This window comes from Phlebotomus argentipes, unplaced genomic scaffold (genome assembly GCF_947086385.1).
Source record: "Phlebotomus argentipes unplaced genomic scaffold, Phlebotomus argentipes genome assembly contig_47, whole genome shotgun sequence".
NCBI lineage: Eukaryota > Metazoa > Arthropoda > Insecta > Diptera > Psychodidae > Phlebotomus > Phlebotomus argentipes.
The window spans coordinates 1-26,543 of NW_026776178.1; the positions used below are offsets into that span (position 1 = coordinate 1).

Below are 26,543 nucleotides of genomic sequence, written 5' to 3' on the forward strand. Positions count from 1 at the left end.
AATCGACACTCTGTGCTGGACTAATGGGAACCTTCTTTTAAGAGTGAATTTCTCTGTCTCTTTGCCTCGACAGAAGAGAGGATTGTGAGAGAAAAATTAACATGGAATTCATATTGATTTTAATAATTCCACTAGTTGATGGTGTTCCATAACCTTCTGTACTGTCTCGTTGGACAATATGAAATTTACATTTCAACCCCTGAGGCCACGTGTGGGCAAAACCCCTCGAAATTGCATAAAATAGTCATCGGCATTCGGTCATTTTCCAATACATATGAGATGACCATCGTAATTCTGATTCCATGTTGTGTTATTATCTGTGGAAATTCAATACTAATTTATGTATGGCATTTTAGTGCTTTATGTGCGGAATTATAGATTGTTTTGCCAATTTATGGGCACAATATGCATCAATAATATTCATCATCTTGTAAATATATTCGGAAAATAGATTGAACAGCCCCCGATTCCATCAACCATCCCTTTATCGAGGCTGAAAACCTCATTTATTGGCAAAATATCATTTTAACCGATGGATGAACGCACAAAATACGCATCTGTCTGCTCCATTTCATAACTGACACCACTTAAGATTGCATAAAAAATGCTTCTAATATTAACAGAAAGTTTAATTTCTTGAGTAGGTGAGAAAAAAATCAGATTATCATGACCTGTATTTATCAACCGTAAAGTATTACTGCTGAAATTACATAAAAAATTAAATTTTACGTCCCTAAAAAACAGACAGGAACAAATAAAATTGACAAAAGAATTAATGTAGGTAAAAATGACAGTAAAAATTCGTCAACATAATTTCTCTGTAAGGACTTATGAGGCATAAAAAAGAAATAATTCACATAATAAAAGTTTTATGTGGAATATGACGTAAAGTCGCGGTTTTTTTTGCTTTAATTCCCTCTTATCAATTCAAATCTCATGCCATAAACAATTATTTAATTCATAAGTCTCTGTTTTATTGGGTTTCCTTACTCATTAATTTATTATCTATATGTTGAAACATGTTTTTTTTTTTGCCCTCTCTCCCTCCCTTCTGCGACAAATACAAATTCTTGATTTTTTTCGTCTTCCTCTAGTCTAAAGTCAAAATTATATGCCACAAAGAGAGATGTTGTAATCGTATGTCAAAGCTATAAATAATATCTGCCGGTTTTTCCAACCCTCCCCCTCTCATAAATATTACTCTATTGTTATATATTTAATTATTACTATAAATATATATGCTTGCAAAATTGTCGTGTTCTATATTATTATATGATTATATGAGAATTATACAATGCTATATATAAAAATGTTGGGATGGGCTGCCCGGTGACTAAAACTCTATTTGAATTATTGTACATGGTTGTGTTTTACTATCCATATTTCTGTTATTTCTATTAATTAATGTGTTGTACATACGTTTTTATGTTTTTTATTACTTTCCGTTCACTATTCATCCAGTTTTTGGTGGTTAATTTTCAAATGTTTCCCCATTTCTCTCTTTCCATTCGTTCTTTTGTTAACCTTGTCTCTTTCTCTGTCACTCTTTCTCTCCCTCTCTTCTACCAAATTTGCATTCTTTTGACTAAAGTATGTTCTCAAATGTGTATCATGATCTTTATTTTTACTATTCGTCATCACAAGAAACTTCTATATTTCCGAATATAAGGAACCTTAGAGATTTCTATCGATTTTCCTATGATTTTCATTGAAAAAAAAAATGTATTGAGAGAATATCCTTTCCCCAATTTCTTTGCTCTATGAAGAAAAGATCTGTGTTTGTGCTTCTTTTGCTTAAAGTTGTTTGATCTGTCACTCCTTTGTTTTATATCTCTTTCAACTCTAATTGTTCAATAAATAAATTCATAGATAGTCTACATTTTTTATCCCTCAGAAAAAATGACAGGAAATGTTTAATATATTTCTCTATCTCTTCACATCTTAACTCAATTGACATTTCTTTTGACTTTTGCATTGAAAAGTGGAGTTGAAAATACTGTTTTTTTTTGCCTGCAAACAATGTTCAATTGCAAATCAGCTTTGTTTTTACTTTCTTCCAAATAAAAAAACCTGACTTTTCTTTTCAATTGAACATGTTTTCGTGAACACATTTGGTGAATTAAAACAAAAACTGCTACACATAATTGCCTTTTGTGTGAACCAAAGAAACAATGAGAAAGAATCGGTTTGAAATTTGCATGCTAAAGAATTGAGCAATTGATATGTGCCAATAAAATGTTATTTTAATGAATTTGATTTTTCTAAATTCTATTTTTTTTTTATACATTCAACGCCTTATCTTTCGTTTCTCATGCGAAAGAGAATAAACATTTGAATGACGCGGAGAAAAGTTATTAGCTAAAATATCCGAGAGACTATGAATACGGTCCAACAATGATAAATCAAATGAAAAAAAAGTAACCAACGGAGCTAAATTTCACAAGATGACACCGACAGCATCGAAAGTGACTGAAAATTCTAAACTATTTTTTATATAACCATTACTTTTGTCTGATTTTCACCTCATTTTCTGTCTTTTCTTTCATCGTCTCAGCAAGAAATGTCGCTAAAACCAAAGTGTAAAGTGCTCACTCGCCGACATGACAAGAAGCTCAAGAGATTAATTTAGAGTTATGTAATGGACCACTCAAATGGAGGGCTAATATTTTTGCCCAGACACTGTAGCAACAGTTGTGCAGCATATGCACCATGGTGGTGAAAATACAATGTCTTTCTTCTTTGTAGTATATACATAAATATATATTCCGTCAAAGTGGAGAATTCATGTGGCAAGAAGAGTTTCTGCTGCTCCCCAAATAGCGCTGAAGCTTATTAAGTTGCCATATGATGCACAGCAGCGTCCTTTCGTCTCAAATTTTGCCTCGCCAATTTTCCCTCGAAGTTCATTCGAAGTGGCGAGAAGACCCCTGAGGGGTTCTACAGCTCCCCAGAGAGGCTGGAAGAAGTGGAAAAAGGGGATAATCATTTACATTGAAATTGAACAAGGAAAAGCAAGAGTAATTAAACTTTCAAAGAGGACATTTCCTCGAAATACTCATGACATTTCACTTGATGAAAATGCTAAAGCGAACTTGTGCGGCAATTTTCCCGCAAAAGGGAAGATCCTCCACAGACAGTAAATCTCTTTTCCACCCCATAAGAGAACATACCGAACGGGAATGTGGGATAAAAGAGAGTATTTAAGAGTGGATTTTTCGCAAACTGCACCCGTTGCAATATCAGCATTTTATAACATGAGTGAGTTTATTTTGGTATAATTGACCTGGATTTTTTTTCACTTCGAACTCCTCATTAAAATCTGACGTGCAGATATTCAACTGAATGAAAAATAAACATCCTAATTGAGGAGTTCTTTCGAAATCATTTAGAATTTTTAATGAATATGCGCTAGAAATCTTTAATGGGAGCTTTAAATTAGAGCGATGTTATTTTGCAGAATCACATCGATTTCCAGGATAATTCCTGCAAGAAATGATTAAAAATGAAAATGGAACATTTAGTTATTTACAAATTGATCTTCCCTCGTGCACTAATCTTAGTATTGCAACCGTTGCTTGCTCTGTCATTGACTCTATATTAAGAATTAAAGTAATTAGAGGAATTAAGGAGTGTCTGGAAAAGTGTTGCAATTTCCCGACGAAAGACAGAATAATTTCCCCAGGGTGTGAATACGGAAAACAGACGGAAAGGTCGACTCTCGATAGCGTGTAAATATTGAACGACATGGAAAATGAGACAGAGGAGTGATGTTGCTGAAATGGTGTGGGTTAAGGCACTCTTTAAGATTTTAAACCCTCTCTTGAGGCATCCTCTTAGCCCACCCATTGAGTAGGGGTGGTTGCTCTTTTGAAAATGCTGTACACAATTAGCGAAGCATTGAATCTGCGCCGATTTCGGTGAAGATGGGTAGGAAATGAAGATTTTCTCCGTGGCTGCATTAAATTTGCGATCAAGACTCATCACGTGGTGAGGGTGGGTGAGAAATTTGAATGGGAGAGCAAGTTGGTGTGTCTGTCTATTGTACCATACAAACGTCATGGATTTCGAATTGAATTCCTTCCATTAATCAAACATCATCTAAAACCACAATCTAAATCTCACACTTGAATAGTACGCTTTGATTCACACACACACACACACACACACACACACACACACACACTGAAGGCCCTTAGTCAATTCAATAAATTATTCAAATTTGTGTACACTCCCACTTAACAGTTCAATTATTCTTGTCTCCTGCCCCACTAATGCCACCACCGAAACTCCTTACAACGTCAGGCTCCTTGTGAGATTCGTGGCAAAAACCACTTTGACTTTGGCACAATTTTTCCGCATCTCCACAATTCCCTTTATCGCCATCAAAACCACCGCAACCGCAGGAGTGTTTGCCATTGTATCGAGCACAATGGCTCCGATCCACCCTCGGTATCATTGTTTCTGGGCACATTCTAATCACAGGGAAACCACAGCAGAAGCGCATTTTAACATATTGAACCCATAATTTTCTTCGTCAACTTTTCCATTCCCCACCAACAATTCATCCTGCAGGAAACTGCAGGCGACACAAGGTTCAACTTTCATGAACCTGGGGATGCTCTCTTGTAACATGACAAGCTCTCACAGAAATTGCAACTTGAGACAAATAAAATTGTGCAGCATGGAGAAGGTGTTCCACAACGAAATTAATGCCTCGTCTTAAAGGAATTGCTCCATTATTATTCTTCATGTAAAAGGAGTAAAAGAAAATTGAATAATATATTTTGTGAAATTTCTACATCAAAATATACCTATAATTATTACCATGAACCTTTTTCGATGAAAAACAAACCAGAACTTTGAGGTATACGTGTGTGTGTATATATATTTAATAATGCATAGAAATTTAGCAAATTATAATTTCCGAAGTGAAAAACACCGAGATGGGAAAGTGGAAGGTAAACAGAAGAGAAATTTTCCATGTAGAAAAACTACCGGGGAAAATTCAGGGCATTCCCCCTTCCTCATCGATGTTTTGCTAATTCTCCCAGCAAACTCACGAAAGAGAATTTGTGAGGAGAGGCCAAAAAGCACTGTAAGACAAAACACGGAAAAGCTCCACCAAATTCCAGACCCCCAATCATCGTCTGCAGTATTTTACCCAACTCAGAGCATGTCGAGGGGCGACGCTTTATTCAATATTTAATACGCAAATGCTTTTCAAACATGAAATGACTGTCGATGGTTTATGCCTGAAAAAGCTCTTTCGCCCCAAAACTTCAGGCGCACACACATACACACGCGCGCACGAAGTGAAATTGAATTCCGCCCCTTTTCCTCTCGCTGATGAGGCAAATTTCAATGAAACTCGTGGGTGGGTGTGATATAATAAATTCATAAATATTGGTTTTATTCAATGGAACGAATTAAATGGACAAATTGACAGTGAATAGAGTTATTTGGAGGTGGGCTGGAGATTATCTGTATTGACGCACTCAGTGGGAGCTTTTTCCCTGATTGTTTCACCCGCCGCCTCTCTGCAATGTGGCGAAAGCTCTCGGGGAAAATTGAGCAAGTGCTGGAGGAAATTGTAGTCAATTTGACTTTGTAGCAGAGAAAAGAAGTGAGAATCAGTATTCCGACAGTGAGTTTTCCTGTGAGTTTCTCTAAGCACTAAATTTTGTATCACATTTAGCACGATTTCCATCTTTGCGATGAAAATACACCCCAGCAAACGAATTTAACTCATTCCTCCGGTCGCGGGTGTATTACAATATTATGAAGGAAAATGCCATTATGTATTCTACATGCAGCATTTATCCATCTTGATATGCTCCCTCGATATAATACACAAATGCCAGCAAATTCCATGAGACTACCGGAGAGTAGATTTCGTGCAGTTTCGAAATGATTGGCCCACGATGGGGCGAGCGCAAATACTGAATTTTCATGTGGGAATGCCCAAAATTTAGCCTCCTGTGCCTTAGACGAGCACAGACAGACCATGGTCGTAATTAGTGATACATTTGTAAATATTTGCATTACTAGCTTGTAAACCATACTACACAAAACATCTATAATTTTTCCCTCAAACATCAACCGAGTGAGAAATGAGTTTTATTTAACATTTCTGGTGCGATATCAGAAAGTTGCGTGAAGACTGTTTGCCATATAGGAAATAAAACAGCTCACCGCACGAACAATACAGTCTAACTATTGCAAGCAAATAACTCACGTCATTGGTTAATTTATTATGAAGCAACATACAAAATGTACAAATTTTATCTCATCCCCCAACCACCCATCTGAGACTGGCCCAAAATTACCAGCTTGACCATAGATAAATTTCCATACCGGAGCAAAAGTTTATGAGGATGAAAACCGAACGTTTGGCCGAGTCTTGCCGTACAGTTGTGGAAAGTGCTGGTCAAAATACTATATAGCAAAATGGACTCATGAGAGTGGAAGATGTAGTGAAAATGATACGGAAATAGTCGAAGGAGTTTTGAAACCTCTCCATATAGAGAAAATGGGGTGGAAAACCGCCTTTGGAGAACTTGAAGCTCGAGAGCTGGAGTTGTGGATTGAAACCACAGTGCAGGAGAGATATGTCTTGTGTTGGGGTAAATTAGAGATGGGAATTTTCACTGATAAATATTTAATTGTTTTCCCTTTGATTAAGCCAATTCTCTCCATGGGTCTGTGGGTGGACGAGAGCAAATTAATTTGAATACTTGCCTTTGTTCACGCACTTTTGACGTTCCAAGCTCGGAGGGCAGGTTAATTGGTCATGAATTATGGAAAGACAACACAGTATAAGGTATTTCTTCAATTAGGCGGCCTTTCCCGAGGGATGATGAATAATTAGATTGATTTTCTTGACGCTGCACAATTGTTATGTAATAAAAAAATATTGTTCTACGAGAAGGAATGACTATTAGCCTTCGGAGTTCACAAGTTCGTCATGAAATTCCGTATCATTGAACTGACCTCTGAGCATTCTAACTCTTATGGGTGGTGTGCCAAAAATTACCCATAATTGCGAGAGAGTGGAACAGAAAATTCCCAGAATTATGTTGTCAATCGGATGAAAATTGTGCCCCACTGAGGACAAATTTGCGTGACGGACACTCAAAGTGAAGTGGACGGAGTCTTGTTGAGTAATATTTCCATATGCTTCAGTGTCTATATCAATTATTCAAGCGACATTTATTGCTGAGACAATAAACATTCAAGTGCTATAGCCCTCAATTTAACCTATCACAGAGTTCCAGTGTTTCTCCCTTTGATTACTCCCCATTAAGAATTTAGAAGGAAACATGCACGAGTGATGTTTGAAAGAATTTCTGAGTAATACCACTTCTTTTGCTCTCTGACACGCTGCAAATTATATAATAATAACAGAAAAATGTTTTTTTTTCACAATCTTACACATTGAGAATATGACTTTTCACCTACTTTATTCTTTCATCACTCTTTCTGTTCTCTTACAACTATTCTTTATATTTCATTTCTATATTATCTGTAATGTGTCTTTGAGTTTCATTTTTTGTGTGAAAATCATCTCAACTAGCTGAGGATATTTGATGTGTTAATTTGAAAATTTTTCTTTCTCCCAACTCCAACCCAAATCTTCTGTGTCACCTTTCGCGTTCGACCCTTCATGTCCCCCAGGCTATTGCAGAGGTCGCGAGACCTTGCAGAATCTCTGTGAGCAAATCCCCGGCGATGCCCTCCTCTTTAGTATGTTCAAGGAGAACGCCGAGCCCGTCAAGTGTCCCCTCAAAGGTGAGTCCCAGTTTTGCTCAATATTCCCTGTAGAAATGCGCCTCCATTCCACCGGGTTGTCATCCTCTTTCTTCGTGTCCACAGGACCCTTTACGTTCACCTACAATCGGGGTCACGGCGAGTGCCGCAGTCCGGTGTCCAACATCGAGAGCTGCACAGAGGACAGTCGTCTGCTGCTGAGCTTCCAGGCCTGCCCAGACGTGGCGGGCACGGAGAGCACTGTGGAGGAATTAACTTGTTTGGCTACGTGGAAAGATGGTAATTCGAGGTATTTGGTCGGATTAGTATCACACCACCACGCAACGTCCAACGAGGAGAAATATCGGTGCTTTGTGTACGAGAAAACCTCCACCGGAATGGGTGAGTGTCAAGCATTGCCCACACCTCATCGCTCAATTTGCTCCCCCTGGGCGAGGGGTTAATTGCTCAGCTGACGCAGGTGACAAGTTCCATTTGTGGAGATGCGACGACATGACCAGATATTGACCTACATATTGTGGCCGGTTTGCCATTAAATTCACTTATTAACGAAATCTCTGTAGCGGAAGAGGGAATATAATCGAATTGAGTGTATACAGAATGGGTTTAGTATAATCATTTGTGTGATTAAACACTGATAATTAATGGCCAACTCAACCACAATGACTCGATCAACATTTAATTCTTTAGTTTGACAATGCAGAAATAATTCTATAGCATAGTGAAAGGTAGGAAAAGCAATTAACCCCTCGGTATTAACTTTAATCTACCACTTTTTCTCAAAGTGAAAGTGTTTATATTTTACCCAGACGCTGAGGAAATATTTATTATTCATAGCAAACTTAATCTTCTTCCTTTCTGTCTGCCTTTCTTGCTTACTTCTTGTGTGGAACAAAAGGACTCTCGTCAAAAGATGCAGCTTACAAATTGGCGCAGTCTGGAGATGCCACATGCAATGGACTAGACAGTGCTGAAGTGAGTTGTTGAGCAAATGCACTTCTTTTTCCGTTCAGAAAGTTACAATTGTGACTTATGTTCAGGTCGGCTCGCGCATTATGACCCTGAGGAAGGCCCCGCCAGCGGAGAGATGTGACTTCCCAGCGTGGTTCAAAGGACCCAAGCATTGGCACGCACTTCAGGGAAATGTTGGCTACACATTTCATCAAAGGTAACGGCACACTAAATTAATTTTAGCGTCCCAAATGTTGGGATTGTAATTAATTAACTCGACTCTGCTCATACCTTTGTTCATCTGATTCGCTTCAACTTCTGTTGATGGGGTGGGAAAGAGCGCCATGAAATTCGCACTATAGTCATATAGAAATGGAATCGAAATTGCGCTGAGAGAAAATTGCATGAATATATGTGTATTTTGGTTGAATGTGGGTGATTTTGTGGGTCTGCAAAATCCAAATGAAATCATATTGGCATATTATTAAATCGGTGCAATTTAATTGACGAACTTTGGGTGTTATAAAATTGTAAGCATAGTTTCATGGTGAGTTTCACCGAGAGTTCAGATTTAATTAGTCCGGTGGAATCAATCGAATTTCAAACTACCAACAGCCACAGTAATTACTGTATCCAATTAATACTGATTCAGCATCAACCAAAAAGCGGAGGATTCACAGGAAAAAAGACCCCGCATCGCCCCGGCTTAGCCATCAAATACTGGGCAAATATCAATTTCTATATATTTCAATTTTCCACCCATTGAGAGACACTCTCGCAAAATTGTGATTGAAATGAAAATTTGTTTGAGGGTGATTCACTGGACACCCCTTTTCCCCCCATGAAAAGTTAACCCTGTACTTGATGCTATTTCTCCTCTTTTCCCTATTTCTCAACTTGAACCCTTCCGGGTGAATGTGTGATGGAGAAAAAACCCTCAAAATTACTCAAATGTCTCAATGTCGCTGCCCGGAAATAAGATCAACTCTGATCCTCTCACTATTTCGGCCCGACAATCGCCTTTGCTCTCTTTCATTGGACTGAAAAAGAGTGAAAGAATCCTTTTGCCCACTCAGGAAATTTCCCTCATGTCGATTTCACGATGACAACACAGAGAATAAATGGGAAAAAGAATAGAAAATATTCTCCATTTATTATTTTTATGTTAATCCAGAAGTAAGATTCTCTGCATGAACATTTTATGTAGATATTCTCTGTGTTTCTTGTAGTGTTGCTGAGTTATTACCTAACTTCTTCTCACATCTGTACATTTCTCAACTCAGATTCCAATATAAAGTGTTTTCCTGGAAAATTTCCCTCTCAATCCTGAAAATTGTCCCTCTTTTTCATCTGTAACGAAAAACTTTTGCATATTTGTCTCCTTGACATATTGGTCCAAATATACTTGAAATTTTCTTCCACTTCAGCTTTCACTTCTCCTGAAGTTCTTAAAATAATGGAGTCACAGAAGTTCGTGCGAGACACAATGTTGAATGGTTGTTTTGAGAATAAATATTAAAATATCCTCTCAATTTACCAACTCTTTGACAGTGCGGAGTTCACCAGTGTGGGTGGTGAAGAAAAAATGACTTAACAGGAAGTGAAAATTTATCATATCTTCTCTCGTTTCACCTTCCTTCTGGCATCCTGAAGCACATCCCCCTTTTTTGCCTGCTGATTCTGCGGCATTTCATCTCCTCGCTCCCGATTTCCTCCATGTCTAACCATAATGCCGGAGCTCCAGAGGGAGAGAGAAAGAGAGAGGAGATACGTGGGCTGTGACGGGGTAAAAAGCGAGGGACCGAAAACACGAAATGGCTCTATGTTGATTGGGAATGGGAGAAGGATGGAAAAGTTTTTCACTCCACAATTTATCGCAATATCCCAAAAAATATTTATCTGTACACTTGAAAACTTCCACCCTTAACTTTATTATGTGGCTACATAAATATATTCAATGGCTATGATAGTCCTTTTTGCGTCTCTTCCTAATTTTCATAACTCTGTTTGGCTGTTGACGCGCATTCATGGATGAAAATTCCAATTACTTTCAATTGACTCACTAATGTCAATTGCACTCCGACTTCCCGAGCAGTCTTTTCTGAGATTGTTAATTACCCAAGAAATTATCCATCATTTTGAGGTGAATTCTTACTAGGAAACAATTTCGTCTCGAATAAATTCCTACGGAAGACTTTAATTTCGCAGTTCTAATATAATCTCTTTTGATCTTGCCTCAGTGAATCTAATATGTACACTTTGGGAACTTATTAATTGCTAATTAAATTATTAGGCGAAAACTATTTGCGAAGGTATTCAGAATCGCAACTGATTGAGATGTTTTTGGGGGTGTTATGTGGGTGTCGTCAAATGATAACTTTGTATGATATGTGGTGAATTGGTATTGAGGAAATATTAAGTAAATAAATAAATTTCAATTTCAGTGATGGATCAATGCACATTACACGGCAGAGCGGAGCGATGGAGACTCGAGCTCTGTGTGAGCAAATTAACAAACAAACCCCAACGGAAATGATGGCTGTGGTGCACTACACAACAGGCTGGTGAGTAATTATTTGCACAGCGTCCAAAGGGGTGGGCATGAGTCCCATGGCCGAAGAAAGGGAGGAGCAAATTATTATTTACAATGGAAACACGCTACATATATCCAAGTTGGAAACTTTCATTGCTTCTTCTTCTTCCCTCAATACATCTTGCAAACCATCGACTTTTCCACCCAACGACAGCCAATGATTTCCCCATTGAATCGCCCTGGAACTGAGAGTGAGGAATTGCAATGCAAAAAGACAGTCAAAGAGATGTGCAACGCTCTCGTGGTTTTTCTTTTCGAATTCTCTTCTCAATGAAGAAACACTTCAAGGAGTCTTACCTTTAAATCCATAGAAAATGACTCAATATGCCTGAGGGCGAAATTTCCCGCTCATTTAAAATGATTAAAAGTATTTTTTTTATCTCATGTCAAGTTTGCTGCAGATTTGCTTGTGTCGAATCATAAAGAAAATGAATAAGATATGAAATTATATCAAAGTTACTGAATAACCTTTAAAAATATTAATGAATATTCTATTATACTTAAATTCACATTTATTAGAAATTGCATAAATTCTTAAAATTTGCATCTCTTGAAGCCAACAGAATTAATTTAGTCACATTTCTTCTCATTTATGAATAAATTCTGATGCAGTTTCCCGCAGAGAGAGAGAGAGTCTCGAATTCTTATACTGTCTCTATAAACAGCATTTTCCATAAATTTTCACTGTTGAAAATTTAGCAATTTTGCAAGAAGTCTCGAATGTTATCGAGCACGCAAAGGTTCAAACGGAAAATTTGATGGGAATTTATGAAAATTGTAGCGTGATTCATTCTGATTTTGGCATCCGGGATTCTCTCAATATTTTACTGAATGCGTGCTTTGAGGAATAAAAATTCCTCTACACTGTGGATGCTCTCTTCTCTCGCTCTCTCCCTCTCACTCCTTGCGGGGTCGCCAAACCCATGAGCTCTGAAATATATACATAAATAATCATGTACTATCGATTCTTGGTGAAAACAGCCAATCGGGATTTATGTGCATGATGTTCTATCGACGAGACACTCACGTTGCCGAGATACAAATGGGTTCTGCGGCATCAAGACTCGAGGATGCTTGTGCTCCGGATCACTTTGACATCAACAAATTGCCCCACATCACACTTTTAGGTAAGAGGATATCGCCTCACCGTCGCAGTGGCGAAGGAGCGCCCCTGAGAGCGTGTGGCAATAGATAAATTCCCTCACTTTCTGCCATCTTTGTGACTCAATTGCGTATTCCAATCTCAATTTCATTTGCTAATATGCAGCCATCAATCCCGAATCGGAGGTCTGTCCCTTGGAGGGTCTGTATCCCGTGCGGGGGGCCATCGGACCACCCTATGCGGCGTCACGTCATAAGAGGAATCACAGCAACAACAGCAAAGGACACATCCACGGACATCACCATGAGATCAATTCTCATCGAAGGTAACTTTCTGCTATTGCTCTTGCTGTATTCTGTCAATGGCGAAGTGCGCTTGCCTTTTCCACCACACCGGGCACAGGGGGATTATAACTCAATCCGAGTGGAGAGGTATTGAGTTGAAAAATGCACGAAATGCTTTCAATTCATTGCACTTAAAGAGAATATGTGATTAGATCATTCAATCATGTTTAATCCCTATCTGATACTCTTTTGCTGGGAATTGCATTTGGCAAAATTAATCAATGAAAAAGAACGATAGAATTTATAATATCATCATTTTGTAGTCATAAAAAGTCAACTTCTATTTACATTTTTACCAATTTCCAACAGCCAAAGCCAGTGAATGGGAGACAAATTCGAAACTCATTCAACTTAATTGGCGTATCATTAAGCATATATTACCAAGAAATCGACACAATGTCTCAATTTAATTCGACGCTATCGATTCTCGTTCTCACAAATCAAAGCGTCGGTTTTTTTCTTCTTCTTAAGAACCATGATTATTCAGCGATTTTGACTTTATTCTTCTCCTTCTACACAGACATGGATCTCTGAGCTTCCGCAATTCAGAAGAAATCAACGATGGTGGCTCTTGGCATCGCCAGACTCGTGGAATTGCCGTCAGAGAGCGACGCAGTGTGAATCCAGAGCGCGGTCGCTCACGCAGAGACAGTCCGACGTGCGTGATCAACTACAACTCGCCTAGACATCTTCTCATTGGGTGCTCAGAGCCGAACGTGATCGAAGTGCGACCGACGTGTAGCGATGAGGGTGATGAAAGTGAGCACTTTAATCGCAATTTGCAAGGGATATTACGCTAACGGTCTTTGTGCTTTCAGTGTACACTTGTCATGGCTCCTGGTCGGAGAATACAACGGTGTTCGTTGTGGCCAGGCATGTGGGAACTGCACACGGGGTTTGTATAACGTACAAGCCAATGGAGAGCAGTTCGGCGCAGCTCTTCGTGGGCGATTCTTGCTACCGAAGCAGTGTCATGTCAGCCACTGGAGTCAGTCTTAACCACCTCCTTGTGGCCAATCTCACTGTTCATGGTAAATCAATGGCATCTTTCCATGTCAGACATTTCTTAAACTCATTCGATAATATTGCAGATAAATCTGGAATGCTGGACAGAGAGGCTAAATGCTCCGATACGAATTCATCAAGTTTGCCCACGAATCACTGGATTCTTATTTGTGTCGTCGCGTCTGCGTCAATTCTAGCTATCTACTCCCTAAGTTGACTCCACCAAGACTATCCTTAGAGGCTCCTCATGATCACAGAAGGGCCAAAGAAGTGTTCCCCTTAAGACAATGTCTGTCGGAATTACACGAGGACATTGTCTTCTCACTAGATTGTCATGTACATATTTTATATATACAGAGGATGACAGAGATACTAAACTATTGAACTAATCAACCACTATATTTGAATTTGAAGTGAGAGAATGATAAAGGATTTAATTAGATGGTGAAAAAGCGATATGATATCGAGGTGATACTAGATTATTTTTGCTAACTGTACAGATCATGTAAAAGAGATTAATGAGAAGAAGAAGAAAAAAAGAAATTATAAATTGATTTTTATTAGATACAAAAAAAAAATTGTAAAAGAAATTTTGACGACTAAATGTATAAAAGAAAACGGTGTGGAATTTACTAAGAAGTGTCTCTCCTTGATTCTCTTCCAATTAATCTTCTTAATTATTTTCACGCATTTCAAGAGCAGTTCTTTTTGTTTTTTCTTCATTTATATGCATGTTCTTTTTTCCACGCACGGTCGAGAGTGAAAAATTCTTACGAGACAATTTAATGGAAATGTGATGTTTGTAAATAAAATAAAATTAGCAAATCGAGAGATTTGGAACCGTGAGTGGATGAATGGAAAAGAAGAAAAACAGAAAACTTGTTTGTCAATGTAAATGTAAAACAGAGAACATTTTTTCCCTGCACAATTTATCTATTCATAATAAAGTAAACACTTGAAAGACAGAGAATTTGTATACGGAATATCACAAAATCATTATACTTTTCTGTTTGTCTATGAAGCATTTTTTGTCTTCAATTAGCATCTATATTTCTTGTCTTCTATTGAATTCGCTGTGGTTGAAAGCCAACCAGGGAGAACAACCTGTCTATATAGATATTAAAAAAAAATTAAGTAGTGAGATGGTGGAAAAAATAAATATAACCCATACAGGAATCTGTGATTATTAAGGTGTATAGAAGAAAAAATATTGAAATTGACTTTAAAGACGAGATTTATGGATTATTCGGAGGAGATTAACCAAGATGAAGACCTTTACGAAATAAAGCAAAAGGAGAAAATCACGCAGTCTTTATAGAAATTCTAAAAAAGGGAAATTCTGATTATTTAAGTAATATCGCGTCTTTGGTGAAATGCAAAGATTTCATGGGTGAAAAACAATTCTCGAGAATAGTCAGTGTGATGTTTTGTAATTGGGTTCTTTTCTGCATTGAAAATTTTCATTTCTCAGTTTTCACGATATATTTTGACAGCTTAGACTGTAAAAATGTTCAATCACAAAGCTTCAAAGTCATATGTTTTTTCTTGTCTCACGTGAAAATAATAAATTATAGTCTAAAATAGATGGTGAAATGAATTTATGTAATGTATATATCTATGTGTTTCTTGTCACATATGAGTAAATGACTCAAAAAATAAAATAATCTTCATTTTGCAGACTTAAAAAATGAACACTTTTAATTCAAAAGCAGAATTGTGTGCTTTTACAAGTGAAAACTATGTAACTTTTCACATTTTTTGCAAGATCCCAAGCAAAACCCAGTGGAAAATGGAGAGTATAATAGCCATTACTCGAGAGTTCACGTTTGAAAAGACATGAAGGAAATTCACCGAGAATTTTTGTATTACATGTTATCAAATGCAGTGTATTCAATTTTTGTCTTGCCTTCGAAACAGAAACGAATATAGTGTGTGAAGAGCGGAGAGAGAAATATTAAATTACCTTATATTGCATAATAAAAGAATAAAAAAAGATATAATAATGGGAAGGAGATGGGAAATATGTAAAATAAAATCTACCAGAGCATTTAATGTTTTTTTTTTTGAAAGCAACTTTTCATAGAGAAAGAAAAGGACACAAAGACAGAAAACCACACAACACAAATTTATCCTACTGAGAGAAAATAGGTAGAGGAAAAGAATCACTAAATAGACCTCGATATAAAAAAAAAGATGGATCATTGTAAAGGAAGAATTTGTAAATATGAATTACAGAATAGAAAGGAGAATCACTCTTATTTATTCCTCTGTAATTTTACACACAAATTTTCTTTTAGCAAATTTTTGACTATTTTCATGTTTTAGGTGAGAGAAATGTGTAAATATCATCAAATATACATTGCAGATGCAACAAAACAAGTGTATAAAATAATTGAATAATTGAGAGAAAATGTGTAAACAAAACAAAAAGCTGTGTTTTTATTCCCTTTGGCGCATAATCCTGAATTTCTTGCGACAATTTTCACATAATGTTTCAACGCTGCAGCACGAAAGCTTACATGAAACATTGTGAATTTGATTTCAACGTCCCCATAGAGCATATGCTCAATATGCAAAATTTTTCTTAAGAATACAAATATTTTAAATATTCACGTGATTAATTCTTATAATTAATAGATACTTCCTTTCGTGATCTTTCAATAAATTTTCAAGACACCGATTTACAATTTTGTTGTGCAAAAACTTGGTTGACTAGGAATTTTCTTATGATTCATGCATGAAATGTTTAAAATGTATATTTGAGCTGATGTTATATAATCACTCTCCCAGTTTTGCTTTATAGCCTCGCTGATAAATGAATGAAATGGTTCTGGAAGACTTTTCACCTTCGCCCACGCAGAATTTCCCATCGCGTGTCTCTTCAGCGTCAACGGCGTGAAATGTCTGTGAAAGTGTCTATTTTTGAATTCCTCAAGAATAAACACACCGCAATTTTGATGGTGAGAGCATCGTGAGAGAGACTGAAAGTCGAAATGTGAAAAGTGGAAAATTTATCTATATATTCTTTTCCATCAGTACAAAAAGGTGTGAATATTTCTTGCTTTTTAGCATATGAAATTATGAAAAAAATAGTTGATGTTGTACAAAAAAGGGCAAAAAGGTGAGTGTTGAAGTTTAGCATTCGGCCTTTGGCGTCTCCTCAGCCTTGGAGTCGTCCTTCACTGTGAGATGAGCCGGACCGGTGATCTGGATCTGGATGACTTTCTCCTTGTTCTCCACGGATTTGTTCACTGGCGGCGCCTTGATGGTCAGCACGCCATCCGAGGAGAGCGTCGAGACCACATCGCTCATGTTGAAGCCCTTGGGCAGAGCATAGCGACGGACAAACTGCCTGGACACGAGTCCATGATCGTCCTCGCGCTCCTCGTGCTTTCCCTCCACCACAATGTAGTTGTCCACGGTCTTCACGGTGATCTCATTGGGACTGAAGTGCTGCACGTCCAGGCACACTTGGAAGCCGTCCTTCTCGTTCAGCACCGGCGTCTTGGGCTCGTCCTTGCTGTCGCTGGTCTTGGACAGCGACCAGTTCCGTGTGTATCCAGACGGAGTCCTCAGGAGACGTGGAAGAGTCCTGGCGCTTCGCAACTCCCTGGGATGGAAGCTGATGCCGAAGTTGGGATCGGACCACCTGGAGGACCAGTTGTCGTAGAAATCATCGAAGTCGTAGAACCACGGCGAGAATCGAGACATTCTTGAGCACTTTAAACTCTACCACAAAACTCTGTCACCACAAAGATCTCTTCACTGAGCTAATTCGTTCGCAACACTGACGGATCTCGCGAGCAGAGGCAACATTTTATACAGGCGTGTGATTTTCCCTGATCGAAAACTCTCGACTCTTCTCGAGGAGAGAATGTTTGAGAAGTTTTTCTATATTTAGGAATGTGTGATTCACGCATTTTCATAATTTTCTCAAATACATTAAAAACACCCAATTTATCTGTGCATTCACGCCAAAATTAACTCACAAAACACTCTCACCTTAGGCGCGAAGAGGACACTCTGTCAGTGTTTTTTAGCCCATTTGAGGAAGACGCCAACAACCACAGAGGCTAAATTTGCCACAATTCATAATGGATTTATTTTAGAAAACGAAAGTCATCTGTGTGACACAATATATTAAATAATTTAATTTGGGACTAAGTGTAATTTAAAAAAATCCGTGGTTAATTCTAGAGCGTTAGAGATAATTGATAGAGCATCTTTTCCATTTCTTCCATACAAATCTGGCAAATAACATTAAATTAATCGATTGGGAAGAACTGCGAGTGATGTTGAGTCTTAACTTTACCAGAACACCTAAAATTGATGATCATTGGTTATAAGGCGACACATAAAAGAAGAATTACGATGATTTACAGTAAATTTTTCTCGGGAAAACTGACTTAAAAGAACAAGTCATTTGCAGTCACTCCCAATAAAAGATGTTTTCAATAAGGAAAAGAAAAATCAAAACAAACTGAATATGCAACCATATTATGTGAAGAAAATAAATTTTCATGGATTTTCCATGCATTTCCTGTATGTAACAAACATGTTTCATGCTTGTTTCGCAATGTAAAATCAACGGTTTTCGATGAGCCGAGACAGAAACCGCAATTCGATTACATTCAAATTGAGGTGACAGCTGACTTTTTAGTACTCCGCACACGCGTGGGGATGCCGTGCCAGCTGACAAGCCTTTTTAGCACTCAGCATGACATCTGAGTTTTAGTACAAAAAACATTGAGGGACGAAAGGTAAATATTGGGACGCAATTCGCGGATTCAGGACTTTTCTGATCACTTGTGGTGCGCTCAATCCTGGAAAATGGTTGTACCCAGTGGAAATTCCATTAAGAAGGAGGAAGTGCTGAAGCTGATGGAGAAGAAGACAAAATTGGAGCAGAAATTGTCAGACCTGAATCAAATTCTCGAGGCTGTGAGTGAATGACACTGCAAAATCCCATTTTCTTCCCAATTTCGCCCTATTTCGCTGTCTCCTTGCCTCCTTTCCAGAACAACGTGGGAATGGATGAGCGTCTGGTGGATTCTGATGGCTTCCCGAGGAGTGACATCGATGTCCACCAGGTGCGAACGGCGCGGCATCAGATCATCTGCACGCGAAACGACCTGAAGGCGCTCATGGGGCAAATTGAGCAGGGTCTGGAGCATTATTTTGCCGAGCAGAGATCCAATGCCACTGCTGGCACGTCCTCAGGCGCATCCACGACCACCAAACTGGCGAATTACGTGGAGAACGGCGGGATTTCCGTGGCTGTGGGACGAGACACTCCGTCTGCCCAGACGCCCATATGCAAAGTGAATCTCGTGGCGACTGGAGGACCAGCGGAACAAGCTGTGAGCATTCCTCAGTCCCTCTGAACCACCTTGTTATTAATTCAATGCTTTCCCCATTTGCAGGGCTTCAGAGTTGGCGATGAAGTGATCGAATTTGGCTCCTTGAATGCCTCAAACTTCCGAGAGCTCACTCAGATTGCGGACATCGTGAAGAATCAGCAGGATTCTGTGATAAAGGTGAAGATCCGTCGTCAGAATCGTCTCCTGCCGCTGGATCTCATCCCCCGAGTGTGGTCCGGACGCGGCCTGCTCGGCTGCAATGTCATCCCAGCGGATTCAATTGAACGCTAAATGCTCTCATTAAAAAGTCCCTTTTATTATTTCTCTTTCTACATTACTATATCTTAATGTTTTCTCTCCATCTTACATTTCTTTTTTGTCTTCATCTTGTTGGATTCATAGGGAGTAATAAATGTAAAGGACGACAAAATCAATAAATCATCTTGTGTTGGCAACACAATCTTACAATTAAGCATTTACAGTTAATGTTTTCTTCGCGCATATTTCATTTCTCCTCTCTCTTCTTACAATTCTTACTATTTCTTGACTTCAAGTGAAGGATTTTCAGGAGCGAATAAGGATTTTCTCTCCATAGTAATTAGGGGATTAGCAAAAATCTCTTTCCAATTGAGATGGAATTACTTGAAAAATAGTTTGTTAAAATCTCACACTCGCGCTCAATAGTAGTTCCCGTATCCACTCCACTGACTGTAGCCACTGTAGCCCGTCTGTCCGTACTGATTCCAGTGGTTATAGCCGTAGTTCGCATCGGTGTAGGAACCATAGCCGGATTGAGCAGCTGTGGCTCCGCTGCCGTAATACCCACTGGCAGCCGCCTGACCTGAGCCACTGTAGTTGTATGAGCTGTACGTGGAGGAATTGCCAGTTCCGGTGGTGGGCAGCGGAGGCTGACTGTCCTTAGTGCTGCTCTTCTTCGCCGCACTCGCAACTTCAGTCGAACTGTGAAGGATAGAAAATCAGTCTTTCATCCCATCTCTCCTCTCCATAATCAATCTCAACTCACCTCGCCTTCTTCTTGGACTCATTAGCCTTGGCCAATGCCAATTGCAGCTCCCTCTGAGCGTCCTGCAATCCTCTGGCGGTGCTCCCGAAGTCCTCCAAGAACTCCACCTTGCGCTGCGCAAAGAGCACTTTCTGTTCGGCATCCATGCCCTCGCGAGCCATGAAACTGTCCATGATCTCCACCACTTCCGTCTCCTCCACTTGTGCACGCTGCAGCGCAAGATCAATCATTTGCAGGGCAATGCGCGTATTGCTGCTGTCCTTCTCCAGGGCCACCTTCAGCACTTCCATGCCACCATCCAGATCACCCTTGACTTTGTGACAGAATCTGGCATACTTTATGGCCAAACTGCTGGCCATATTCTTGCCCTTGGCCACGCCAATATAGTGCTCATACAGCTGACTACACTTCACATAATCCCCGCGACGTCGCTCCAGATTTATCCTACGATAAGCCACCTGCAGCAGATTTGGGCACACTTTCTCCAGATTCGTCAACACCTCTGCCGCCTTCTGATAGTTGTTCTGAACCTCCTCAAATGCCGACCACATGAGATGAAGACTGGGCTTGTCTGGATGATGAACTGTGCAGGCACGCTCGAAAGCATCCCTCGTCGTCACGGCAAGTTCTGCATCATTCTGACTCTCTAGATAGCGAATGAGCTTCAGCCAGAACTCCTCATAGAGCGCACACGCAATTAAGCATCGCTCAAACAACACCAACACACGCTTTCTATCCCCCTGCTCTATCTCATAATCCAGATAGTCCTTCCAATTCTTCAGCTGACACCGCTCCAGTGGCTTCACATGGAAATAGGGACGCTTTATGGCCTCTTCATACACCCAACGTGCCGTCACCGCGGCCACTGTCTGCTTGTGGAGCTTTCGACGGATGGACAAAATCTTGTCCTTGATGGCCTGCGCCTCCTCATCATTCGCTACATGATCATCGGCTTCCACCTCCTCTGGCTTCTCCTCATTGACAGCCTTCATGTTCGGTTCAATGCCTGATTTCGCCTCTTCTTCCACATCCATCTTCTCCTCATTGTCCTTCTCGCTGTCCTCATTCTTCTCAACATTCTCCTTGTCCGCCTCCACGATGGTCACGTCATCTTCAGCTGCCTTGGTGCTTTTCGTGCCCGCCACGTCTCGCACTTCTCTGCGCACCCTCTTAAACTCGTCCACAGTGACAAGAACTTGCGGCGCATTATTGGACACAATCTCACTGAAGCTGTCAAAGTGGCCATTGTATCCCTGCGTCGGAGTGCACAACAGACGATCGTAGATCGACACCACATTGGCCACTCTCTTGCCCTCCGTCTCCCACTTGATATACGCTTCCCAGAGCTTATCCGACCGGAACTCGAGACCGCAGGCTCCGAGCGCCCGCTCAAACTGTGACCTCACGAAGGACTCGTCCTCGCCGTAGTTGCCCTTGACATGACCCAAGTAGTGTATCCAGAGATCCACCGACAAGGGTATTGCCTTGAGGCCACGCTCAAACACCTAAGCATGTCGTTGATTGAGCGTTCCGGATGGTGAAACGATCCGCAAAGGATGAACGAGAGAGAGATAAAGCATGATTAGTTCAAAAATTACTCTTTTATAGATATTTCATGGAATATTTCATTCTAATCAATCCCTTGATCGCTGATTGATTAACTGATCTTTTATCACTTCATTATAGCACAGCATTGTTTTTTTTTCATTTCTTTCATTCTTTGTAAACACACAAAATTGTATTATTGGCATTTTGGCAGAAAAAAAATAACTCAAAGATCACGGAAAATCAACCAGCAATCCCAAAAATCCCCGGTCAACTGCAAGAGAGTCTCTCATTAGTTGTACTTCAAATTGTATCTCACACAATTAATCACTATTAATTAAAATGCAAATACTTCATTCATCAACTGCAAGAGAAAGGTATATTAATGAAGGACGTATCTTGACTTTTGAATCTTACAATGATCTTTGGCAGATGCGTGACCAGAATATGAGAACACATCCAACGATGCAGAGGCCAGGATGGTGTGTACCTTTTTGGATTTTGGGCTCCCGATATTCTCTTTTTTCTCTCTCTCTCTCTCTGTACATTTGGGGTTCTCTCATTTCCTTGCTTTTTCTGTCTCTCATGCTGTTTAGTAGAGATTTTCTTTCCCACCCACCCCCAAAGAGACGCTAACAATTGACCCGCAAAAACCCCTTTTTTTCCTTTCCTCATCACATCACTTTCTACCACCCGCAATTGCCCCAAAGACAAAACAAAACGAGAAATAGGAGACAAAAATAAACTTTCAAATGGTAAATAAACACACACTGTATTACTTCTAATATATAATACTTTCATATCATTGTATAATAATTCAAATGTATTGCATAGATTAAAATGATATCGCAAACTCATCACTATAGTACGTAATATCTGATTAGGCATTTCATGGGCTACAATGACAAGGAGCTCGAGTGCAGATATACGGCAAACTGTGCCCCTGAGCGTAAGCTGTAGGAATTAGAAGTGGTATTCAAAGATTTGGTCAACAGAAAATACTTCATTCATCACATTTTAACACTAACTTATTGCATATCTCACAGTGAGGAAGGATATTGCACTAGTTACCCGTGTCGTCTTGAGAGTGTCAAGAGAAAGAAGAAACATCCGCCAAGATGCCACACATCACAATAGATTGCCCAGAAATCCAGCCAAAAATGTTGCCATCTCTCTTGGTTGTCTCTTCCTCCTCTCTCCACTCTCATGGTCCCAGAGAGAACAGGTGATATTTCGAATCAATAGTCCAGAAGCAAACACTTACCTCTTCGCACTTCTTCTTGTTTCCACGACGCTTCTCGTAGTCAGCATACTTGCGCCAGTAGCCATAGCAGTATGGATAGTGAGCCAGGAAGGCATCGTAAGCCTCTCGAGCCGCTTCAATGTCAACCTATATGATTATAAAACAAACATTATTGCAGTATTTCTAATCAGAAATCCCTTTTCCAAACCTCACCTCTTGATCCACGTACTGCAGCAAGTATGTCCAGGCGGTGAAATCCGTGGGATCATCATTCACGGCTTTCCAGTACTTATCCAAGTCAGGTAATTTCTTCTTCGGCTCCTCGGCAACACTCTCAATTTTTGCCTTCTTCTCCGGCGCTTCTGTTGACTCTGTCGGACTTCCCGGATCATAGCCCTCGTCGGCTTTCCTCTTGCCCTTTCCTGCCGCCGGCAATTCATCCTCAGACACAACTTCTGTGTCTGCTGGCAATTCAGCCAATTTTGGTCCAGGCAACTCATCATCAGACACTTCTTCGGCATCTTGCACTTTTGGCTGAGTCGGTGCTGGAAGTTCATCTTCCGAAACCATCTCAGTGTCGGGATCCGTTTGCTTTCCCGGACTGTCTTGGCCATTTGGCAAATCCTCAGCGATAGCACAATCATCACTGTCGTTCTTCGTGTCATCCTTTTGCACCTCCGATGCAAGAGTCGCCGAATTGGTCGCCACACCTTCATAGTCACGAATCTCATTGTCATCTGTGCCCGAGGGAAGGCTGTTGGCATTCTCTTCGGCAGCCAAATTGGCAATGAACAGATTGTCTCCAGACTCGCGATTGATATTATTCATGTCCTCACGATCGGCTGACGATTGCTCGCCAAACGGAAAAGATGAGCTCTTCTCGTCTTCTGGCGGAACCATGGCTTCGCCCTCGCCCTCAGGAGCATCTTCAGCAAGATTCTCCACAGCCGCTCCCTCAATTGGCGCCGGCGGTTCCTCATCCTCAGCCAATTTCTCCTCTATCGGCGTCTCGACCACTGGTGAAATGATAGTCGCCTGTACTGGAGTGTCGTCAGCTAGGAGCTCCTGCACTGGAGCCTCCTCAAACGGAGTTTCCTCCGGAATCTCCTCGTGTACCTGCAAAAACAAATCTATCAGAATTTTACACCTCAACTCCACTTTCCTAAGCATTTTTCCCAGAGAATATCAGTTGGCCCTTGCTAAATCTCCATGGATTTGTTCCAATAGTTTGTTCAGAGCCAAATGGAGCTTCGCCACATTTGGCCACAGCAAATTGTTTCATCATATCGTCCGGATATCATTCAATAAGTGAGGTTACGTGAGAACCCGCTTTAGCGCAAAACATTCGCCCCAACTCACATTTTCAGGCTCCGGTTCAGGGTTTGTTCGTCGCGTTCGACGTGTCGTCCGTGACGTAATTGGAGCAGCCGCCTTCACAGTGCGTCCGGAGCGTGTCCTCCGGCCTGAAAAGGTGAGACAATTGGGATTTATAAGTAGATTCAATTACTGAGAAAACACGATTTTTGGGGAACGCCACAATGGCTGCCACTCAAGTGAAATTCATTTCACTCTTGTGGCATGAATTTCACAGATATACACATAATTGCTAGTGCAATCGCTTTTTCAATCACACAACTACATTTTGTCACTAAATTTTACTGGGGAAATAGTGAAAATATAAGGAAAATTACCGGTTTTTTCGGGACTCTCCTCGTCCGACATGCTTTTTGACAATCAATAGCATGAAGTTGGCTGCACAAATTGTCCCTCGACGACTGAAACTCTTCAATTGTTACTAAATTGAGAGCAGTTGAAAGAAGTCAATGAGATTGCGCCTGAATGTAGAGTATTTGGCATTCGGTTACTTTATGAATGCATTTTAAGGGATAAACACGATAAACTGCGCTTTTACGAAATATTCACTACATTTTATGAAAGATAAGCTGTTTAAAACCGGTTTCTTACAAATACATCTTATTTTTGAGTTGTTTTTTTTTGTACGGAATGTTCAGATATCACCACAATTTTATATTAATTTCTCTTCAGGTAAACCATACATTGGGGAGTAATTTTATGCAAAAATAAAGCCCCACTATTGTCGCGCAAAATTAAATTAATTCACCTCATGAACTTGAGAATGTGATCATGAATTTACACACTCGTCGAATGTTGAAAAGCTTCAATAACTCCAGTATTGAGTCAAGTGTCTTGCTGACTCCTTGCTTTTATCGCGAAGGTGCCAGAAAAACCCGTACGATTGAAGGGAAGTTATTGCAATTTTCCGAAGGTTTTGTGGATCATTTGATTGATTTTCCTGTGATTTTCAGCATATCTTTGAATGATTCAGTGCTTGTAAAGTGATTTTCAATTTTCAGGATCGACTTTACATCATTTTTTTTTGGATTATCCTTGAAGAATAAATCGGGAATCCAAGATGACAATCACGGAATGTAAGTCAAAGCATGAAATGTGTACTTAAGAAATCATGTGAAAATTCCGTGTGCACGTTTTCCGTCAGTTGCAATGGAAAAATGCTCCAAATTGTCGTATTCAAGAGACTCACTCTTGAGCCGTTAACATTGACCGCAATTGGAGTTGCTCGGTTGAAAGTGAAAAAGATCTTTACCTCTCCTACGTCGCATAGGCACAAGCTCTCTCGCTCAATTTGCATCATTAATCATTGCTTGTTTGCACAATATTGTCACCCAGACAATTCGCCTTGAGAGGCCACTTCAGGAATCTGCTTTTTGGGCGCAAAAACGCCAGGAAAAGACGCCGGTTGATGAAACTTATAATGTAAACCTTGCGATTGAGTGTTTGTATTCTGCCTATAAACACACTTGAAATATTCTTAGAATTATAGACCAGGCGATGAATTGTAATTTTCCATAAAGTGACGAAAATGCGTTGCACCTGAACAAATTTAAGCTGGATTCTCTATCGCTTTCCTTCCGAAATAGTACACAATGGCTGTGCCGATATATTCTACTCACATTTCGTACAATTACTGGGTATATTATGTATCGAGAATGTTTGGATTCACACGGAATACAAAAGATTCTCCGAGACTCTCAATTGAGCAATCACGTGGAGGCTCCATTGAGACTGACGTACGCAAATTACTCAATAATATTCCTTATCACGATTACAGAAAGAGAGATTTGAACAGTAGAACCTCGATTTAAAATAATTATATCAGTAAAGATATAAACGCCATAAAGAAACACTTTCACGGCGATAAGAAAATCTGTAACTCGTATAAAACTTCCATTGCATTGTTATACTATCAGTAGTAAACATATGACTTTGATTTCTATGAAAAAATACACTAAAAAACGTCGCGTTTGATATCACACGTAATTGTTGAGTGATTGATAAACTGTAGGAGAATTAATATCTCTGATAATTTAATGATTAATAATAATTGCTACAATTCAAATTAAAATAAATTAATTTTATAGCCAAGCACGTATTTAATTAGAGTGCTTGTACTGTACGAAAATTTTATTTTGTACGAAAATATTTACTACCATTTTTTGTGTTAAGAATCTGCCATCAGAAGAATGCAAAAATGTACAAGTTTTACGATAAGAAACCACTAAACTTTTC

General features: G+C 39.7%; 4 protein-coding genes across 4 annotated transcripts; 2 read left to right on the forward strand and 2 right to left on the reverse strand.

The window, feature by feature from the left end:
* The first annotated feature begins 6,993 nt into the window (after positions 1–6,993).
* LOC132261375 (uncharacterized) lies at positions 6,994–13,996 on the forward strand. Its single transcript, XM_059760173.1, has 10 exons — positions 6,994–7,788; positions 7,873–8,148; positions 8,666–8,742; positions 8,808–8,935; positions 11,163–11,282; positions 12,293–12,438; positions 12,579–12,738; positions 13,278–13,516; positions 13,576–13,788; positions 13,849–13,996. The coding sequence occupies exons 1-10, from the start codon at positions 7,746–7,748 to the stop codon at positions 13,977–13,979; spliced, it is 1,533 nt and encodes a 510-aa protein (XP_059616156.1). The 5' UTR covers positions 6,994–7,745; the 3' UTR covers positions 13,980–13,996.
* Positions 13,997–15,406: 1,410 nt separating this feature from the next.
* Positions 15,407–17,566, reverse strand: LOC132261376 (heat shock protein 27-like). Its single transcript, XM_059760174.1, has one exon. It carries the CDS (start codon positions 17,471–17,473, stop codon positions 16,898–16,900), a length of 576 nt encoding a protein of 191 aa, XP_059616157.1. The 5' UTR covers positions 17,474–17,566; the 3' UTR covers positions 15,407–16,897.
* A 915-nt stretch (positions 17,567–18,481) lies between these two features.
* LOC132261381 (26S proteasome non-ATPase regulatory subunit 9) lies at positions 18,482–19,418 on the forward strand. The gene is made up of 3 exons (XM_059760180.1): positions 18,482–18,703; positions 18,781–19,122; positions 19,186–19,418. Exons 1-3 carry the CDS (start codon positions 18,593–18,595, stop codon positions 19,411–19,413), a joined length of 681 nt encoding a protein of 226 aa, XP_059616163.1. The 5' UTR covers positions 18,482–18,592; the 3' UTR covers positions 19,414–19,418.
* LOC132261380 (pre-mRNA-processing factor 39) lies at positions 19,418–24,728 on the reverse strand. Its single transcript, XM_059760179.1, has 6 exons — positions 24,626–24,728; positions 24,294–24,397; positions 23,148–24,050; positions 22,956–23,081; positions 20,147–21,651; positions 19,418–20,082 (listed from the first exon to the last, which is right to left on the reverse strand). The coding sequence occupies exons 1-6, from the start codon at positions 24,654–24,656 to the stop codon at positions 19,800–19,802; spliced, it is 2,952 nt and encodes a 983-aa protein (XP_059616162.1). The 5' UTR covers positions 24,657–24,728; the 3' UTR covers positions 19,418–19,799.
* Between the last annotated feature and the right edge of the window lie 1,815 nt (positions 24,729–26,543).